We start from the raw sequence: 20,666 nt of genomic DNA on the forward strand, positions 1-20,666 counted from the left end.
AACAACAGCAACAGCAAGAAAGTATACTAGAGAAAACTGTTGTTCATCGTCCATTCACATTTGCTCTTTTACTATACACCATTAATATAGATATTATTATCGCTACAATGTTTACGTGTAACACTTGTAATTTGCAGTTTCCTGCATCTGAGGACCAAAGAACACATATGAAATCAGAATGGCATAGGTATAACTTGAAAAGAAAAGTTGCACAACTTCCACCAATTAATGAGGATCTCTTCAATTCCAAAGTAGCCGCTGCTGCCGCTCAGAAACCAGATGATGGGACCAAGGAGAAACATACGACAAAGAAGGAGCAGAGACGGAAAGAAAAAGCAGAGATCTTGGAGAAAAAGAGGGCAATCTTGGAACAAGCTAAAAAGGCGATGCTTGCTGAGCAAAACATTCAAGGTGGTGAAGAAGGACGGAAACTTGATAATTTGAGACAACAAACTGGACTGACAAACAGTGAAAACCTGACATTACTGAATATTTCTAAGACTGTGGAGACTGATGACAATAAGGACAATGAAGAAGTTCAGAAAACTCAAGATACTCATGAGGGTGAAGGAAATGGAGAAGGTGAGCTTGATCCAGAGCATGAAGAAGAAAAGCTTTTACAACAGAAACTTGCCAACAAACTTGAAATACCGCCAACGAGTTGTCTTTTTGCACACCCCAAATATGGACACAATTTTAATACAGTTGATGAAAATGCAGAACATATGTTTAAACAACATGGGCTATACTTACCTGAACCTACTTATTTGGTTGATAAGCAAGGTTTGATTGAATACTTGGCAGAAAAAATTGGGTTTGGTTTTTGTATTGCCTGTAATTATCAAGGGAAAAACGCCGAAGCTGCAAGAGAACACATGCAGACCAAGAGGCATATGAGGATTCCATATGAGTCAGAGGATGAAAAATTGGAGATTTCTAAATTTTACGATTTCTCATCTACTTATGATGATTACCGTAATAATAGTAATAATAATAGTGATTCTAGCACTCAGCGTAAGCCATCCAACGTTATAAGTGAAGGAGATGATGGTGAGGACGAGGAGGAGTGGGAAGATGTGAGTGGAGACGAAGATGTTGACTCTGACGAAGAAGAGTTACCACCGGTTGAAAATGATGCAATTTACAGGGCTGGAAACGAGCTAATATTACCTTCGGGTGCCATTGTGGGACACAGATCGAATGCGAGATACTATAGACAAAACCTTGCACCTGAGAGGGAGTTATCAGAGGGACAAGGAACTGTGATTGCCGCAGAAACTAGACACATGTTAAGTTTAAGAGATAGAGTAGAATTGGCCGAAAAGAAGAGAACTTGGAAGTCGGAGAAGAAGAGAGAGGATATTAATGATAGACGTGCCGCTAAATTTATCAACAACCAACCTCATTTTAGAGACCAGCTCTTACAATAGTTTAGGTTTATTTTAAATGTGTACACATCTTTGTATGGTTTAGATGATTTTTATGTTATTTGCAATTTATCATGGCTATTGAAAGAAAAAAGGGAATTTATTATTATTACTTTTTTTTTCCTTTATGATTCTTATATTTATAAAATTACTATTTGTATTTAAATTTGTTTTTTTATTTTATCATAAATAAACCGTAATCATACTGATTATCAAATCAACTCCCGTGTTGAATAGCAAAAGCCAGCTTCCAAAATATAATAACTTTGGTGAAAATACTGTCCAAACAAACAAATGAAACCTTAGGTTGATGCAAGAGGCAACCAAGCTTAAGCCCGAAACCGTGTAAAAGAATAGTAAAATGAGACCGCGAATCAAAAAAATTGAGCTTTTTAATTTTGGGTAGTTGACCAAGTCGTAATTTGTGTTCTCCTCAAATGATACGAGACTGGGTTCAAACAAGAGCTGTATAGCTGAAAATGACCAAAATATAGGGCCAGCAAAGTTGGAAATAAAAGTCAAAATCCCAACTAAAATCACATCGTACGACTTGACACCGTTATATGCATTTGATAAGTCAACGGTGGCTAATGAGTTGGTGTTGCCCATGAAGAAAAAAGTGAGTTGTTGTAATCCAAGACACACTGACGAGACTATCATAATGTGTTGATCAATATTTAATGTCTTTTGTTGTATCAATTTTGCAAGCGCGAATTTTGAGATTGTGAGCAACAAAAATATGGGGATATTCTTGTAGCTTGTCTGGTGTATCAAGTAGATGGTGATTATATTTGCAATAAAAGTCACTGTTCCTCTTTTGCCCATGGCACTTTTCTTCATAAACTTTGAAAGTGCAAGATGAGTTATAAGTACTCCAAAAAGTGAAAATAAGCACCATCGGGAAAGCTGGATACTGACATCCAGTAAGATAAATTTAGTGCTGGGGTCTTCAAGATTGAAATCGTTTGTCAAGTCGATTTTGAATTTTGCAAGGATCCATTTCAATAAAAATTTCAAGAAAACAGGCAAAATGCCCCCATCAATGCAATATTGCACAATCTTGAACAGCAAGGACAATGAACCTCCAATCGAAACTCCAATTGCAACAAAGAAAGCGCTATAATCGCAACACGTCACAAGGTCTGACGGTTTCAGGATTCTGAAATGCGACCCAATCACTTGTATATAGGTTAAAGTGGAACAAATTATGTAGGTTAGTAATATCAATGTCCATAGTAATCCCGTTGCTGACTTTGACAAGTATTCGCCAATTGTCGGCTCATTTAGCCATTTCTGTCCGGTAGTATTCCAAGACTTTATTAATCTTAGACAGAATAGTAAAACTACCAACAAAGCAACTTTTCTTTTACTATTGAACAAATCAAAGTAAGTAAGACCCATACAAATAATGCCAACCGTTGTTGCCGCGTTCCAAAGGTGGTGTTCTTCCTCAACCAATGAAGATCCGTGGAAATGTATTGCATAAAAGACTGTAAGAACCTGAAAAGTTGCAACAGTTAATGGAGATATCAGTGCAATGCGGAAAAAATAGAGATTGAATAAAAGCACGGTGACTATAGTTGCAATAGACATAATTGCTGCTCCAATATAGATGTCTTTGTAATTGTAATTGGTTGCAGACGATGCAAGGTCTACTTGCACCTTGTGTAAAAAGGTATAAATCTTTTCAATCTTGTGATTCTTGCTTTGACTCAACTCTAACCATTCATGCCAAATAGGGTCCTGTTCGCCATACTTGGCACTATAGAGGTCCATGATTTGTCGACAGTTTTCAAATATAATGTCGTATCTTTTGCCTTCGGGCCACTGTTGTAAAAGTGGGAAGGGCATGACTCCCAAAGAATTTTTCGGAATGGGAAAATTTAATAAACCAGCAATTGCAGGGACCAAATCTATTTGAGATATGCTATTGTAAAAATCGTATTCATCATATTTCTTTTGTTCTCCAGTTCTTGTATTGTCATTGTACACATTAAACTTGGGTGATATAAAAGTGAGTGCTGCGGATGTTTCACCTGGTGATGATCCGCCGTGATTACCAACCTCATTCATTCCATGGTCGCCCATCACAATAAGAACAGTTTCCTGGTTATCGTTGATGTAGTTGTATAAACGCTTTACAATCAAATCCATTTCCTTTTGTTTTGGTTTCATGTATACCGAGTTTGGCCCACCCTTATGCCCTATATGATCCAATCCCAAGTAATGAAGGATTAAGCCATCCCAATTTTTATTATTTGCAACATGTTGCTCTTTAAACAATTGAGTATCCAAGTGGCGAGTTACGTTATTGTCAACCTCTGTGAAATCGCTAACAAAAAAGGAATTAGTTCCTTCGTATTCTTGAAATTCGGTGGGGAACAACTTCAACCAAGTATCATCTCCAAAAAAGTTTATAGTTTTATTTTTCAACTTTAGCTGATGAATCCAAGAGTCTTGGTTGTGCAAGCCTTGTGAGTCATCATAGTCGTCTGCAATGTTCAAGATTGCATCCAAAAAGTTCGGTGTACCTCCGGTGGTGATCCCTTTGAGTCTTGGTAAAGTTACCGTTGGAGGATTTGAAAATGCAGTGAATGGAATTGCATTTCCTTGTTTGATTAATTGCTGCAAAAAATCAAATCCCGAGTTTTCACCATAGCAAAAGTCTGAGCGCATTGCATCCACCACCATGAGTATGAATCTTTCAAATTTTGGCTGGCCATTGAGATCCAAAAATGGAGAAACTGAACCACTAGTGAAGGTGTTGGACCCTGGAAGCACAACCTTTGAAGGGAAATACCCGCGGAGAAATAGTAAGTATCCTACTATGTTAGCAATAGACACTACCCAGTAGATAAACCATCTTGATGTCAACGATGACAACATTGAAAAGTATGTTTTGATGGTGAATAATAGTCGAGAGAGGTTCGGCTTAAGTTACAACCAATGGTAGTATTTTCCAAATAAAAATTCAAGAGAACGAAAATTTACCGCGCTGCAATAAAATAAGAATAAATAAAAATAAAAATAAAAAAAAGAATTAAAAAAGGAAGACCAATAACTTTTAATTTTTAATTTTTTGTTTGAATACCTTGCCAAAAAAAAAAAAACAACAACAAAAACAACAGTAACAACAACACCAACAACCACAAACTTCCAACCTCGTGATTCAACGATGGTTAACTATTATTACTTTGTCTAAAGTAGCCAATAAGCAGCTTTAAACAACATTCAACAGAGCAAAGCTTCATATCTAGCCATAAAGCCAAAAAAAAAAAAAAAGAAAGAGAAGAAGAGAATAAAAGTACAAGAATTGAAAGGAATAGGATTACATATGGTAGGAAAAAAGCAGGGAGATTGTTTTAAATTTTTTTATATTTTTTATTTGGTATCAAATGCCCTTCATAGTGCGGGGGCGGTGAGAGGTGAGGAAGAAGGAAAGTGCGCGAATCCAAATTTGGATCATTGATGCGCATTTTTTGTCTCTTTGACAAAAACGGCAATTTGTAAAGCGCAATTCAATCCATTCCACATCACATTGCAAACCAAACGAAACCAAACCAAACGAAACGAAACTGATAATGAATATATAAAATTCCGCTCCGTTGACGATACGAAGGATAAGAAAACAAATACTAGGAAAAGAGCAACTAGCACTTTATTTTTTTTTTTTTTTTTTGGAAAGAGGTGATACAAGACTTTTCATCTTTCTTAAACCCTATCTTTAAATACTTTAAGATACCTTAGAATACCTTGAAATACCTACCCTATTCACTGTTCTTCTTTACCTTTTTTTATTATTACCAAACTAGGGTCATCGCGCTAGAGAATACGCTTATCATGCATAAAGCCTTTTGAAGAAAAAGAAATGACGATTAAGTAAAGACAAAGAGCAAGAGCTTGGAATACTTTTTCTTGGGTGCAAGTTTAAGTTTGTTCTCATTTTCATATTCATTTTCATTTGCTTCTTCTCTCACTCTTTCTTTACTAAAAGAATCACACTTTAAACATGTAACAAAATATGAAAAGTTATATTGTATTCTTTATTATTATTTTTTTATTTATTTTTTTTTTACTTTTTCTTTCTCTGGTTTACATGCTATTTATTAATTATACACATATAGGAACAAAAGGAACTCAATGTTATGCTGCGACGGAAAAGTGAATGAGATTAGTATTGGAGCGTGTTGTTTCTAACACATTGGTCAATACTGATAATTCCTCTTATCTTTCTATCACTTGCACAAAGTAAAAGATTCTCAACAATAAATTTGCGGCTTATCTCTCGAATCATAAAGCCATATTCTTCTTCTTCTTCTCATACAATCTCCAATTTTTTTTTTTATTTTTATTTTTTTTATTTTTATTTTTATTTAATTTACTGAAATTGTAGAGCGCCAAAATCATCAACGTATGCATCAACAGAGGAGAATCTGACTATACATTTTTCAACAAAGTGGAGGAGATGAGGTAGGTCCCCCTCCTCCTCTTCCTCCTCATTTTCTATATCTTCTTCATTAGATAGCCGCGATGAAGATTGCAATATGAAAAGAATGGAACAAAAGGCCAAAGAAAATAAAATAAATAACCCAAACTAGTTTCATAATGCTTTCAGACGTGTAGATATATATATAGATATAGATATATATGTATACACATATATACATATATATATAAGTCTTGTATCATCCGCTCCAAGGACTGATTAGTTGCAAAAGCAAAAAAAAAAAAAAATCAAAACAAATTGAATCTAACATTCTACCTCAAGTTTTCAAGAGACACAAGTATAGCATTCTAGAATGAAGCCACAGACCTCGTCTCATAACACCACGTCCCCTCCGGGGCTCAGCCCAGTCATGTCCCAAGTGCACGTCGACGACATGAACATTACTTCTATATTGTCCAACCGTGGTGCCGTCATTAACGTCGACCACGTCATTGATAACGACGAAGCAATGATCTTGGCTATGGGATATAAACAAGAGCTCAAAAGAGAACTCTCGCTATGGTCAATTTTTGCAGTCAGTTTCTCGGTTTTGGGACTTTTACCTTCAATTGCCGCATGCTTTTCGTATCAACAATTGGTGATTGGTATTACACCTGTGCCGTGGATCGTGGCAATCGTATTTATCACCTCAGTTGCTTTGTCCATGGCTGAGATATCCTCGGCATTTCCATGCTCCGCCGGAACTCCTTATGCCGTGAGTCAGTTGGCTCCACCAAAATGGAAGGCATACTTAACTTGGTTTACATGCTGGGCCAACTGGTTATGTCAGATTACAGCTAGTCCTTCTGTTAGCTACTCTTGTGCAAGTATGATGCTTGCCCTTTACTCTTTCAACAGTGAAAGCTATACCCCAACAAATGGACACGTTTACGGCTTAACGACTGGCATTCAAGTCGTCAGTGGAGTCTTGAGTTGCTTACCAACCAAATGGGTTGCACGAGTAAGCTCAACAGGTACAATATGCAATATAGTATTTCTAGTTATTGTCTTTGTCGTGATTCTTGGAGGTAACAAGAGACAAGAACTCAATCCTTCAGAGGCCATGCCAAAGTTCAATGGGAATTCCAAAGCTTGGTCTTTAACAAATCAAGCCGAATGGCCTCAAGGTATTTCGTTTTTGATGAGTTTCTTATCGGCAATCTATTCACTTAGTGGTTACGATAGTCCATTCCATCTTTCCGAAGAATGTTCCAATGCCGCAACTGCCGTTCCACGTGCCATTGTGATGACGAGTACAATTGGAGGTGCAGTTGGGTTTTTGTTTATGATTGCCATTTCGTACACGATTGTTAGTCTTCAAGAGATTAGTGACGATCCTCAAGGCTTGGGCCAGCCGTTTGTTACCTACTTGACGCAAATTTTGGAGCATAAACTCGTATTAGCTGCAACAGCGTTCACCATTGTGTCGTCATTTTTCATGGCTCAGAGTTGTTTGTTGGCATCATCTCGAGTCACGTACGCTTACTCGAGAGATGGCTTATTTCCATTATCGAGGATATGGAAACGCGTGTCACCATGGACTCAAACTCCCATTTGGGCAGTCGTGATGAATGTTGTGATTGGAGAGCTTATCTTGCTCTTAATATTTGCTGGAGATGTAGCCATTGGTGCCATATTTTCCGTTGGTGGTATTGCCGGATTTGTTTCATTTACCATGCCCACTTTACTCAAGATAACATATGCACGCAACTCTTTTAGACCAGGTCCTTGGAACTTGGGAAAGTTTTCACAGCCAGTTGGTTGGGTCTCAGTGGCCTTTGTTTCTTTAATGGTTCCTATTCTTTGTTTTCCATATGTAGTTGGCGAAGATCTCAATGCGCAAGAGATGAACTGGACAGTATTGGTATTCTTTGGACCTTTGTTGCTTGCTACAATCTGGTTTGCTATAGATGCACGCAAGTGGTATATTGGTCCACGTAGTAACATTGATGAGAAGGATATTACTTATGAAGACGATATGTTGACGGATGATAGTAAGGGTCATAGGACACCTGTTTATGAGAGCCAAGAGGTTCATACGCCTACTGGCGAAAAGGGATACAAATAGAATTAGAAATTCTTGATCAATCGTTTATTTATATACTTAGTATTGAGTACGACTCTTTGCAAAAACTCTTTACAAAGTCTTTACAAAGTCTTTACAAAGTCTTTCCAACTCTGAGTTTTGTCTTTTTGTTTTTTCTTATTCCTATTTTTCTGTTTTTCTAATTTCACCACTATTATTTATTATCAATGATTCCTGTCTTTCCTTTCTTTCTTGTCTTTAATTTAACAAATTTGATTTTGTCTTCTATACTATCTGCCTCATAATCTGAGTGTTGATCCATAATTTGATTTTAAAAAATGTCTCTCTCACGTGATCTATACTTTTTTCACAGAACTGAAGATGGAATACTAATATGTATATATATATATATTTATATACATTAAAAAAAAATAGATAACAAATGAATTGCATCCGCCATTCGAAATACAAGTCCCTATTTCTACCATCAAACGTGATGAGTCATACTAGCAATAGCAACAACAGCAAAAGTAATAGCAGCAACAGCAGCAACAGCAGCAGTAATCACAATAGGCGATACGAGCGTGAAGGGTTGATTACATGTCAGTTTTACAACAAGATTGGCGCATGTAGGCACGGCGAAAAATGTTCTAAGAAGCACATCAAACCCACAAACTCAAAAACATTGATACTTGCAAACCTTTACCAAAACCCGAAACTAAACAAGAATGAATCAGATGAATTATCGCAACTGCAGTTGCAAGAGTCGCTAGATTTGTTTTTTCAGGATGTGTTTATTCACCTTAGTCAAAAAGGAGAAGTTGCCTCATTGGTTGTTTGTGAGAACGAAAATAACCATTTGAACGGGAATGTTTATGTGCGGTTCTATTCTGAAAAAGATGCACAGCAAGCCAACCAGGAGTTGAATCAAGAATGGTTTAATGGCAGACCCGTTCATTCTGATTTGTCCCCGGTTTATAGTTTTGATGAGGCACGATGTAGAGCATACGATACGAATTCATGTGAGAGAGGTGAGATGTGCAATTATATGCACTTGAGGCTGCCCACCAAGAGTTTACTAGACAAACTCACGCAAGGTCAGGAAAAGAAATATGCAAGTAAGAGGCTAGAAAGATTGAAGACAGAATTGCGTGAACTTGGCGGTGATTATGATGCAGGTTTTTATAATGGTGGCAGTAGTGATGGTGGTGTTATTGGTGGTGATGGTGGTGAGGGTGGCGAGAGTGGCACGACAAATAATTCATCGGCAACTGAAAGCCACAAGTCAGTTCCCACAACAACAGGATCTCTCTTGGACCAACTATTTTAAGAGAATATGTATTATAAAACACTTTGTACTACTCATTCTAAAATTTTTGTAATTTCTGTTGCTTTTGAGTCACCCATAATCCCAACATCATGGGCCATTTAGCCAGCCTTTTTTCCACTAAAAAGAAAAAAAAAGGAAATAAACGAGATGACAAACATTGCAATGAACAAAACAATACAAAATTGAAAGGTCAGTAGGTTTGTATGGAAGTTTTGGAGATTTAGTGCTAATTAAAAAGAAAAGAGTGCGAACGCAAGGGAAGAGAGAGCGAGAGGGAGAGGGAGAGAGAGTGTGTAGATGAGCTCAAACTCGAAAGTAAAAAGCCTGGATATAATGATCGCGTTACATCTGTGTTTCGTCCACACGATCCAGTTTTCTCTTAATGATGGTCTTGATAATCAACGTATAATTGAAAATACAACAAACTATATTATTTATACTGGAATTTATATATAGATGTAGAAATAAATAAATATATATTCAATGGTTAGCTGAGCTCTATGTTACAATTTAAAGTGGAAATGAACGTTCTTTGTTACTTTTCACTGTCTCCGAAATGAAAAGCTTTTCCATATCCCCGAGTGGTAGCAGTTCTATACTGCCAACAGAAATCAGGAACCGCACACCATGCAAAAATTCCATCTCCACAAGTATTCCGATGATCACAAAAGAAAGCTAATTTCATGAACAAAAGCATAGACGTTGCACAAACTTCAATACACTCCAACATATATATATGGTGTTTTGGACCATATCAAACCACTATAGCTTGACATAATTACACTCGTTTGAAATCACAAGTAAAGCCAATTTGAGACCTTTTTTTTTCCCTCCAGCATATTATATCAAAGGCTATCGAATTAAAATTTTGTTTCTTTTTTTCTGTTCTGTTCTGTTCTTTTCTTTTCTTTTCTTGAATTTTTTTTTTTCTTGAAATTTTCATCCAACGAAAACGAGGCGACCAAAAAATTACCAAACAAGATGAATATTTCTTACAGCCCGCAATTGCAGCATCTGATAACAGCTAATTTGAAACGATATATACTACCGAGAATATCTCACCAGAAAGGGTCAATTGGTTATCAACTTGGTTTTCGAAATAAAGTTACAACCCAACCATTAAGTCTTGTACTACATTACCGATACTATTCCGGAATTTCTAATTTCAACAGAGCCATGTCTACAGAAACGGAGAAGAATTCCGCTAAAATGGACGAGATTACTCAACCACAAGCACAAGCACAAGCACAAGTAAATTCTCCTTCTCATTCTCATTCCCACTCAAACTCAGACTCAGACTCAGACGCAGACTTACAGTCACACTCGCACTCGCATTCGCATTCGCATTCGCATGCCGGAGGTATACTTCACCACCATCACTCGATGCACGAACCAAATGAACTTCTTTCTACTAGTGCATCTTCCATCAAGTCAAACCCTGCTGTGCGGATAACTTGGATTGGACTCTTAGTGAATATAACTTTGGCCATCTCCAAAGGTGTTGGTGGTGTTTACTTTCATTCGCAAGCCTTAATAGCCGATGCCATACATTCAGTGAGCGATATGCTTGCTGATTTCTTAACACTTGCTACGGTTAATGTGGCAGCAAAAGTTGGAACACCAACAAAGTTCCCATTTGGGTATGGAAAACTTGAAACTGTAGGATCATTCACAGTCAGTGCAATTCTTCTTTTTGCAGGTATATCAGTTGGCTGGTCTTCGTTGTTGCTGATATTCGAGTTTGTGCTTCCAACACAGTTGTACGAAATTGCCGCTAGTATTCAAATTGGACACAGCCACAGTCATGCAGGTTTGAGCGGAAACTCTGCAGGTACTGGTGTTCTGGGTCATGCACAAAGTGATGGACTTGGCCATAGTCACAGTCACAGTCACAGTCACGGGCACACCCACATCACACCCACAAACACTGAGTTGACAACTCATCGAGAAATTCCCAATATTAATGCTGCATGGTTGGCAGCAGGCTCCATAATCGTCAAAGAAATTCTATACAGAAAGACGATGAAAATAGCTGTCGAGACAAACTCAAAGGTTTTGGTGGCAAATGCATGGCATCATAGGGTTGACTCCTTAACTGCTGTGGTTGCTCTTTTAACAGTTGCGGGCGGTGTGCTATTCAATGTTGCATGGTTGGACTCAGTCGGTGGTATTGGGGTCTCTATTCTCATTATCAAAGCTGGGTGGGACACAATGAAAGAAGCATGGTACGAATTAATTGATCGCGGAGAGCAACCTGGTTCCGACTTGTACAACAAAGTCGAAAACATTATCCAACTTGAGTTGAAAAGCAACGAGGTTTTGAATCAATTTAAATTAAAACATTTAGCCGTATTATCTTCCGGTGCTAACACAAACATAAATTTCACGTTATTGACGGAGAATAAGAATATCGGCTTGTTAACATTGAACAAGTACGAAAGAACATTGACCCAATTGATCAAGGAAGATGACAGATTTGTGCGGAATGTATCGATCAAGTTTGAAGTTGCTTCTGAAAGCGAATTGGATGAATCGCTTGAGAAGCAAGATGGTTAATGAGGATGATGAAGAAACAAAATAAGTAAATTAACAAATTTTTAAAACAATGCTGTTAGGAAGATAAACAAGGCAGAGAAAGAAAGAGAGAGAGAGAGAGAGAAAGAGAGAAAGAAAGAAAGAATAGAGGAAAAGAAAGAATGTGATTTTCAAAAGTGGAGTCCAATAGGATATCAATTTCAAGTACCGAAACTCACATATCAACAGTGGTGTTGACTCCTTTGTAGTCGATGCATCTTCTCCTCTTTATCTTTATTTATTCTTTATTCTTTATTTACATGTTGTATATACTAAGCTTTTGTATGTTTCGACTTGCTCTTGGCGTTCGGCTTACTCTTACCCTCAATGAATTTCAAGATATCTTCAACTGATTGGTTAGCAATTTGAGGATCAGACTGAGGGGTACTCTTATCTTTTTTCCCTTTCTTACTTTTTGAGGAACCAGTTCCATTACCATTTGCAACTTTAGCACTTGCTTGGGAAGCCGAGACACGAGCGTTAGGAGCTACTGTTTGGGTCGGAGGTGGAGATTTCTTGCTTTGCGCTTGTCTAGCCTTTAAGTACTCAATATACATGGCAACATTAGAAATGTATTTGCTTGTTTGATCAGTCATCGAGTCATCGGGTCCCAATAATTTTTGGAATATTTCATTAGCGGCAACAAAGCTATCCTTTGACTTTTCAATTTTTTGTTGGGACACAAGGACATTGGCAATCTTGAAATGGAAAAGGCCCGCAATTTCTGAAGCTTGTCCATTCAAATGCGAACATGCCTCCAATGCCGCATTGAACAACTTCAAGGCACTCTCATAGTCCTTAGCATAGTACAAGGAGTCAGCCACGTTGGTCAACAAATTAACCAACGCTGGGTGGTCTTTTCCATAAGTGGAGGTCCAAAGTTGCATAGCTCTCAGGTATAGCTTCAAGGAGTTGGCGATTTGAGAGTTAGCAAGCTCAAAATAAGCTGAGTTCATGTACGCAGCAATAGTATCATGGTTGTCAAAACCGCACGATCTTTCTGATAACACAACAGCCTTACGGCCCATAATAGCTGCCTCTTTGTCAAAGCCCAGCTCTTGATATACTTTAGCAACAAGACTGTAGAACTTTGCAGTCTGCGAATTGACCTTTCCATAAATCGCTTCATATATAGTTACTAATTCAGCAAGCATGGCCATACCAAGGTCTTTATCACCAGAAAGTAACTGCGACCTAGCATTGGCAAAAATCTCGTCAACCAAAGTTGGTTTATATGAAGAGTCCTTAACGAGTGGGACAAAACCAACGATATCATCAGCAATAAATATCGACGAGCGTGCGAAAGATGTTGGCTTATTTTCAATAGGCAAAGCTGGCGATTTCTTCTTTGACTTTTTAGAGTGCTTCTTTTCGACATTATCAACCACGCTTTCTTGTTTCTGTTCTCTTTGAGAGTGTTCAAACTCTTGTTTGGTAAAAGTGTAATCAAATGATTTCCATTGAATACCAAATTTGAGGGCAATCTCTCTAAACAATTGAGGCAAGTGAACCAATTTTTCTATCCAATTCTCTTCAAGTGTGAATCTAAACCTGGAACCAACTTCTTTGGCAACTTGAGCAACGACATCTTTATGAGTCAACTTTGCAAAACTGATTGCTGATTGGGAGAAGAAGGATGCTTCTAATGGATCAATCTCTGCTTCGGGAGAAGTGTTAATCTCGCCACCCAACAAACAATTATGGAAATGAGCCACGGCTTTTGCAGAAAGCTCCAATGGCGTCTCTTTCATGATTTGTCTCAAAACATGTTTTGAAGCACGTGCAACCATTTCTTGAATAGCGAGTCTATAGAGAGAGTCGTAGTTAGCCAATACTAACTCATAAGTAGCTTTTGAAACGGGTTGCTCTTCGGCATCCTTGTCATCAGATTCAGTATTCTCCTTGGACTTGGCGTCAGAATTTTCAATAGTCTCTTGATTTTTGTCATCTGAGCTGCTTTCTGGCTGGGCTGCAGCTCTCTCTTTGGCTTTTTCGGCCTCTTCTGCTTCCCTTCTGTCTTTTTCAACCTTTTCAGCTTCTCTTACCTTCACCAACTCCTCATTCTCTTTGATTGTCTTTTCGACTGACTCCTCATACTCTGCCTTCTTTACCAAAACTTGTTCTGCAATGTAACCCAAGTATCTCAAATTAATACCATATCTGTGCAATTGCTCGGACAATTGTTGACCATCAAATGGAGCCAATTGGTGTTGACACTCCTCAATGAATTCTGGAATCAATTTTTCTTTAATAAACTTGGATATTTCTCTCACTTCATCGCGGTCTTCCTTGGATTCAAAATCGGAAGAAAAAGCGTCTGGGTTGAATGAAACTTGGTCAATTGGTAAAGCAATTTGGGATTTTTCCTCACTATTGGTGCCTTTGCTGCCGTCTTTTTCTAACTTTCCCTCCTTTTCCAATTTCTCAGTTTCAGCAGCAAACAAAGCAGACACCTTACGCTTCCACCATTCATTAACCGCTTCGTGTCTAATTAAAGCTTCACCATGAGGATATGAATCATTCTCTCCTTCTTTGAAATGGGCCTCAATAAATTCGATATCACGTGGGGTTGTTCTATACAAGTCAATGGCATATTTTCTTCCATCAGTACCTTTCAAACCTTTAGTATCTTTAGAAACAACCAAGTCTCCTTCGGATTTGACTTGCTCAGACAACTTGACACCATGTGGTTTTAAGTGGAAGACCTCACTCAACAGTTTCAATGGCTTTTCAAAAGATTTGTCTTCAAGAATCTTTTGACTATCAGAAGACAAACCGTACAAGACTTTTTCCATTATTTCTTCCTCTTCGTCTTCTTCCGCTTTTCCTTCTTCTTTTTTCTCCTGTTCTGCTCCAGCATCATCTTCCTCCTCAGATGGCGGTGCTGCATCCAAGATACCAGGAACTGGTGCTTGACAAACAATACGCTTTCCCATATAGTCCACGATACAGGTTACCAAGGTTGAAATACCCTTGAGTTCGTGTCTATTCACAATCTTTATAGCAGCAAGATCTTTTGACGAAACGTATCTCGAAGCTTCCTCGCCACCTGTCTTATCAAAAACGTCAACTGTTGATGTGCCTGCCGAGTAAAACACGCCGTTTTTCAAGTAAATGAGCTTGTCAGGCTCTTCTCCCGGGTTCATTGGCGCAATATTTCCTTTAATGATGTTAATGGCGGTCTCGGTAGCGGTTTTACTAAAGTCAAAAAGGGTCTTTTGGATAAGCTTGTCACGCATGAGACGTTCTTGGAAATTTGTGCTGGGTAACTCTTTCATTGCTTGAATATCGTTGTTCCATTCCTTAATGATCTCAGAGCCATCAACACCGTTGCTTATCAACATAAGTTGTGATCTAGATGAGTCTGGGATATTCTTCAAGTCACTTGCATTGACAACCCATGGAAATGCCAAGAACGAATTATTTGGCAACAAATAGGTTTCTGGGTGTTCAGTTGACTCGGATAATTTTACTTCATTGTCTTCAATTGTCTTTGTGAAGGATGGTGACAATTGTGCCAATAATTCGTACAACAAGTAGTGTTTATGATATCTTCCCTTTTCATTTGTCTTTAAAGCAGGGTTAAATGTAGTGGCCGAGCATTTGTTGACAAAGAACCCAGTAAAGTGGGATGTGATGTGGAATGTCTCATTCTCCAACGTTTGGACTGTAAGGTAAAGAAGGTCTCCTTTGGTCTTTTGGAAAGATGGGACTGGTGACCATTGTGATACAGCAAAGGACTTGAGAGGAATTTTCACTTTGCCATTGATATTGTCAAACTTCGTGGCTTGTGTGAAGTTGATACTCTCGGGACTTTCCTCGATCTCTTTAACAAGATCTGAGAGTTGAAGAAGTTCTTCTCTTGAAAGTTCCGGTTGTGAATCCGTCTCCTTGGTTTCTCCAGATTCTTTTTCGTTTGGTTTTCCAACTTTTCCTTTTCCTTTTCCTTGTTCTTGTTCTTCTTCGTTTGTGTCCGATTTCTCTGCTTCACCACGTGCAGTAACTGGGTCAAGTTTTATTGAATTGAATCTAGTGACGCCACCACAAGACCCCAATTCTTGGGAGACTTTGTCAACGTAATGAAGGCCCACAATTTCTCTTAATCTGATGATTTGCTCATAAACAGCAGCCAAATTGTAAGGCTTTTCGCGAATTTGTATTTGCAAACATTCAGGTTCGCCCAAGGCCAACTCTTCAATAATTTGTCCAAATGTAACAATCTCGCCAAATTGTTCAACATCGTGTTCCCCTTGAATGAGAATCAGGTAGTTGGTCAAACTTCTTGTCTTTGGAATAACAGTTAAAGTCAGTTTCAAGTCAGTAATAGTTTCTTCATAGTGTGAAGGGATTTTCAAGTCCCCTTTTTGATCAATGAATGAAGGTAACTTTATTTGCAACTCAAGCTGTTGAGGTGCGACAACTGCTTGAGCTTGTTGTTGGTCTGCATCGACCACTACGTCCCCATTTGACATTTTTTATAAAAATCTTCTATTTCAGTTTCCTGTCTAATGGGAGAGTGTTATTGCTGTAGACTAAATTGAAAATTATATACCGGGTGTTGGTCTGGGGTCTGAAAAAAAAAAAATTTTTTTTTCACTCTTTTTTTTTTTTCACTTTTTCTCTCTTTCTTCCTCTCTGCATAGTGGCACCCGCCAACTTGTGGAGTTGAGCTCTCGAGCTCTCGAGCTCCATGCGAGACTCGTTCCAAAATTTTCTTTTTTCTTTTCTTTCTTTTTTGGCTGTCGCTATTTCTTTTTGCAACCACTCAAAACTAATGAGATTGTAAAATGAAAAACAGAAGTAAAAAAAAAAAAACAACAAAATATTGAATGAAAATAGTTATAATGAGCTCTTGCTAAAGTATATTCTTCTCTTTACAAGTTTTGTTTATGAAGTTGAGATAAGAGTATATTGGAGGAAAGGGGGAAGATACACTTCAGTTCAGTATATGCTGTAATAGAGTATAGGTTTATATATGTAGAATACTTTGTAGGCAGTAATAAAGGAGGATGAATTAATATTGTTTTATTTTTTTTTTTCTTTTTCTTTATTTCTAAGAAAAATGAATAAATAAATAAATAGCTCGAATCTAATTGCAAAATTAGAGATTGATATGCAAGAACATATCACATATCACTGCAAATGCTTTTGAGTTGTGGTTTTGAAGCAAATTTATTAGGCAATTGTCTACTGTTGCAAACTGTCCATTTTCTTTTCTCTCTTGTTCATTCTGTTCTTTTTTTTGGCATTTGTTTTTTTGACTTTTATATTTTTTTTTGCTCTTTCAGCAATTCTTGTTGCTGCGGCTGGAATAGAGAGCGCACGCGGTTGATTTTGCATTTGCATTTGCATTTGCATTTGTATATCGCTTCATCTTTACTTTTTCCATTTTTTTTTTCTTTTCCCTTGTCGTTTGCCGTTGGAAAAAGAGTTTGTTCATATATAGAACTACACCTTTTTTTTTTTGGCAGTTTATCTACTCCTTGTTATCTAACCACATTCATCTATTGCGGTGTGGCAGATGTCGAATTTACAGCGATGAATAGTCATACTGAAGAGCCTAAGGATGGGCTAGGCAACACCATTAGCCAGTCCGATACCAGCAACTTTTTGAGCCAAACGCAATCAAGTACTATTTCTCAAAAGAATAAAGATATCATTCATAACAAAACTGAAAGCATAAGCAATAACATTAGCATCAACGCCTTACCTGATGAGATATTAGTACAGATTTTCTCGCAACTAGATCCGTTGCTTCTCAATAGACTCAAACTAGTATGTAAGAAATGGAACCATGTGATCAATGACAAGGATACATGGATGAGACTGTTTCAAATCCGTTTTGGAATCAATACCAATATGTCATCTTTCCCTAGTGTTACGAATGGCACCAACTGGATGAATGAGTATTTTGCACGGTTAGCAGTTGTGAGAAATTGGAGAAAAGGACATGCTATACATCAAACTTATCAGATACTCAATAATGAGCACAGATTCAACGATGAGACATTGTGCGATTTTAAGATGAACAAGATTTGCATTTTCGATAAAAAGCTGGGCAACATATGCTCAGGGAACTTGAATAGTGGAAGAAATCAAAGCTTTATACCAGGTGCATTTACCGTAGACACTTTAAGTTTTGGGATGAACTGGAACTATGTCATTATGGGAAAAATAAATGGTGATTTGGTGTTGCGGAATATGGCGAGTAGCACTTCTTATACGCAGCGAGTTAGTTTGACTAAATTTGAAGTTGATGAGCATTCAAAGAGTCCCATTATGTGTGTTGAAATTAACGATCATGTTGATAAATATGGCGCTTCAACAGATATTATTAGTGGCTCGTATAAAGGAGTTTTACAAGCCTGGACAATACATGGCAAGAAAGTAGGAGATATTCAATTGGATGGTACGATTCTTAACATCAAGTCTGACTTTAACAAGTTTATTATTACCAACACCGAGTCGCATATTTATGTTGTGGACTTTAAATCGTTCAAGGTGCTAAACAAAATTCGTGTTTACCTAGATTTTGGAGAAGATGTTTTACATTTGGAGCAATTGCTCAATCTGAAAAATGAATTGGATGTTGATTTCGGTGGGAAGAACATTATTTTTTCATACAAGTCTAAGATTTCCGTGTTTGGATTTGAAGGTTCGGGTAGTAGGACTTTAAAGCTAAATGATGGAGTGGAAGTTGTGAAATCGCAATTCCAGACTTGTCTCAAGAACAGATTAACGAATGTGAACACCCACATTGCTGGGCACGATGGTTTGCTTTATGCGAATTTGTTGTCAGATGATAGCATAATTATTTGGAATGTGCGTGAATACTCGACTTCGACAATTGTACCCCAATTACAGTTATCTCCATCTTTTGATTACAAAAGAGTAATGGCAGGATTGAACAGTATGATATCTCGCTTTGATTTGATGTCAATCAATTCATTTGCTCTTACAGGGTCAGTACTTGCTGTCTCTGGATATAATGGACTTACCAATATCTACGATGTATTTACCGGAAAGCTACTAAAAGAAGCTTCCATCAAGTTTCCCAAACGGTATGAACATTTACATAATTCACTCCGTACGACAAATTATGTTAAACTAAATCCAAATCCCTTGGACTCTAATGGAGTTATAGTTTGTGGGGACACGATACAGTACTTCCAATTTGGAGATTTGGAATCTGCGTCGAATTCCAGAAGTAACTCAGCATCCGGAAACAAGAAACCGAAATTGGTAAACACTGGTCTGCATGGTAAAAATGCCAATAAGAAGAGGATCAAGGACGGATATGATGAGTTCCAGAGACAAGTTTATACCGCAAAGGAAACCGAAAAGATGTTTGACAAATACAACGGGACTGAATTTGAGAGTGAAGAGGATGAATTGAGAATGGGTCTTGTCCTTAGTGAAAATATGAGTAGCAATGAGTGTGGTTATGGTGGTGGTTATGGTGGTGGTAACGGTGGTGGTGGTGGGTATGGCGTTGGATTAACGGAGCAGGAAGAAGAAGATTTACGTTTAGCAATGGAAATTTCCAAATTGGAAGACGGAACTGTAGACACAAATGCAAGTGCAAGTGCAAGTGCAAATGCAAGTGCAAGTGCAAGTGCAAGTGGAAGTTCAAGTGCAAATATATCGGAAGAAGAGATTGATGAGGAGCTCGAGGCTGCACTCAAACTTTCAATGGTTGAATTTTAAATATGCATATTTAATCAAGAATTTGTAAGTTAATATATATATTTATATATCCACTTCATTTTCTAGAACATTTTAATGCTGGGTTTATTTATATACTTGTCTGTCTGCCTTTCTATTTACAAACTTTCTGGTTTGTTCTGTTTTGTTCTTATTTTTGTTTTATTTTTGTTTTATTTCTGTCCTTCAAAGAAGCGGCTCACTACAGGTGCGATCTGAGATATTTTGGAAATGGATCGTGCGCAGAATCTGCACGGAATGTTCATCGAATTAGAACCGTTGTAATTCAAAGTCTATACCCGACACGCGGAGAAATTAGGGTCATACCTGGGGCGGAAAAAATTACGAAGGAAAAAACAAAAAGGCAGGGCAAAAACGGAGAAAAAGATTAACAAGACAAAAAAAAAATTATATATATATATATATAGTTACGGAGTTAAAGAATAAACATGTTACGATTTTTTTTTTCTTTTAGGTCCACCATCTATTTTCAGTAAAATCACACCAAAGAATATCGATCTTTGTATTAAACTGTTTAATCGATTTGACAGGAACTCAATGGTATAACCTGACTTAATGAATTTTGATTGAAAGTAGCATGGGGAAAAGGTGTTCTGGGATGTAGTAAAGTATTGTTTCTTTTTTTTTTTTCGTTTATATATTCTTTGACTCATTTTAATTATTTTCATCGGATCCGTCTTTGATGGACCCTAAGTATAACGCTAAGAATTATAACAGCTTTTATCCGTGATAACTTGTCCCTAATCCACCTGCTTTGTATGCCGTAGTACCTCTATTAAAAGTGAAGTAAGCGTGTGAAAAAAAAAATACAATACCATCTAAGCTAAATCTTGATTCTAAATGACAGGAAAGCTTTTTACAATGAACCTAGAGATGATATTTAGGAAAGGGCAAACTCCGTACTGTACTGCTTTTGGCAAGAGATCCTTTTTTCACCCTTCCTTTCCTAAATAAAAAAAAATTTTAAAAAAAATAAAAGAGAGAAAAGAGACGAAGGAGAGAAAAAGTGTCTGATAATTTTTTTTTTCCTCTTCTACCCTTCAACCCTTCTTGTTCTGTTCTGTTCTGTTCCATTTTTTAATTTATTTATTTTGTTTT

The 20,666-nt window shown here is 37.4% G+C and overlaps 7 protein-coding genes across 7 annotated transcripts; 5 read left to right on the plus strand and 2 right to left on the minus strand. All coding sequences in view use genetic code 12, as the record gives it.

Annotated features, from left to right (window-relative positions):
- Positions 1-107: 107 nt before the first annotated feature.
- REI1 (pre-60S factor rei1) lies at positions 108-1,430 on the plus strand (the record flags this gene model as incomplete). The annotated part of the gene is made up of 1 exon (XM_001526896.2): positions 108-1,430. The coding sequence occupies one exon, from the start codon at positions 108-110 to the stop codon at positions 1,428-1,430; it is 1,323 nt and encodes a 440-aa protein (XP_001526946.2).
- Positions 1,431-1,610: 180 nt separating this feature from the next.
- Positions 1,611-4,313, minus strand: LAS21 (major facilitator super transporter protein; the record flags this gene model as incomplete). The annotated part of the gene is made up of 1 exon (XM_001526897.2): positions 1,611-4,313. One exon carries the CDS (start codon positions 4,311-4,313, stop codon positions 1,611-1,613), a length of 2,703 nt encoding a protein of 900 aa, XP_001526947.2.
- A 1,913-nt stretch (positions 4,314-6,226) lies between these two features.
- On the plus strand, positions 6,227-7,981 carry GPT1 (GABA/polyamine transporter; the record flags this gene model as incomplete). Its single annotated transcript, XM_001526898.2, has 1 exon — positions 6,227-7,981. The coding sequence occupies one exon, from the start codon at positions 6,227-6,229 to the stop codon at positions 7,979-7,981; it is 1,755 nt and encodes a 584-aa protein (XP_001526948.2).
- A 454-nt stretch (positions 7,982-8,435) lies between these two features.
- On the plus strand, positions 8,436-9,269 carry PVL30_001754 (uncharacterized protein; the record flags this gene model as incomplete). Its single annotated transcript, XM_001526899.2, has 1 exon — positions 8,436-9,269. One exon carries the CDS (start codon positions 8,436-8,438, stop codon positions 9,267-9,269), a length of 834 nt encoding a protein of 277 aa, XP_001526949.2.
- A 1,383-nt stretch (positions 9,270-10,652) lies between these two features.
- On the plus strand, positions 10,653-11,825 carry MMT2 (mitochondrial metal transporter; the record flags this gene model as incomplete). The annotated part of the gene is made up of 1 exon (XM_001526900.2): positions 10,653-11,825. One exon carries the CDS (start codon positions 10,653-10,655, stop codon positions 11,823-11,825), a length of 1,173 nt encoding a protein of 390 aa, XP_001526950.2.
- Positions 11,826-12,115: 290 nt separating this feature from the next.
- CLU1 (Intracellular distribution of mitochondria) lies at positions 12,116-16,315 on the minus strand (the record flags this gene model as incomplete). Its single annotated transcript, XM_001526901.2, has 1 exon — positions 12,116-16,315. The coding sequence occupies one exon, from the start codon at positions 16,313-16,315 to the stop codon at positions 12,116-12,118; it is 4,200 nt and encodes a 1,399-aa protein (XP_001526951.2).
- A 1,066-nt stretch (positions 16,316-17,381) lies between these two features.
- Positions 17,382-19,550, plus strand: PVL30_001757 (uncharacterized protein; the record flags this gene model as incomplete). The annotated part of the gene is made up of 1 exon (XM_001526902.2): positions 17,382-19,550. One exon carries the CDS (start codon positions 17,382-17,384, stop codon positions 19,548-19,550), a length of 2,169 nt encoding a protein of 722 aa, XP_001526952.2.
- Between the last annotated feature and the right edge of the window lie 1,116 nt (positions 19,551-20,666).

This window comes from Lodderomyces elongisporus, chromosome 2, assembly GCF_030384665.1.
Source record: "Lodderomyces elongisporus chromosome 2, complete sequence".
Classification (NCBI taxonomy): domain Eukaryota; kingdom Fungi; phylum Ascomycota; class Pichiomycetes; order Serinales; family Debaryomycetaceae; genus Lodderomyces; species Lodderomyces elongisporus.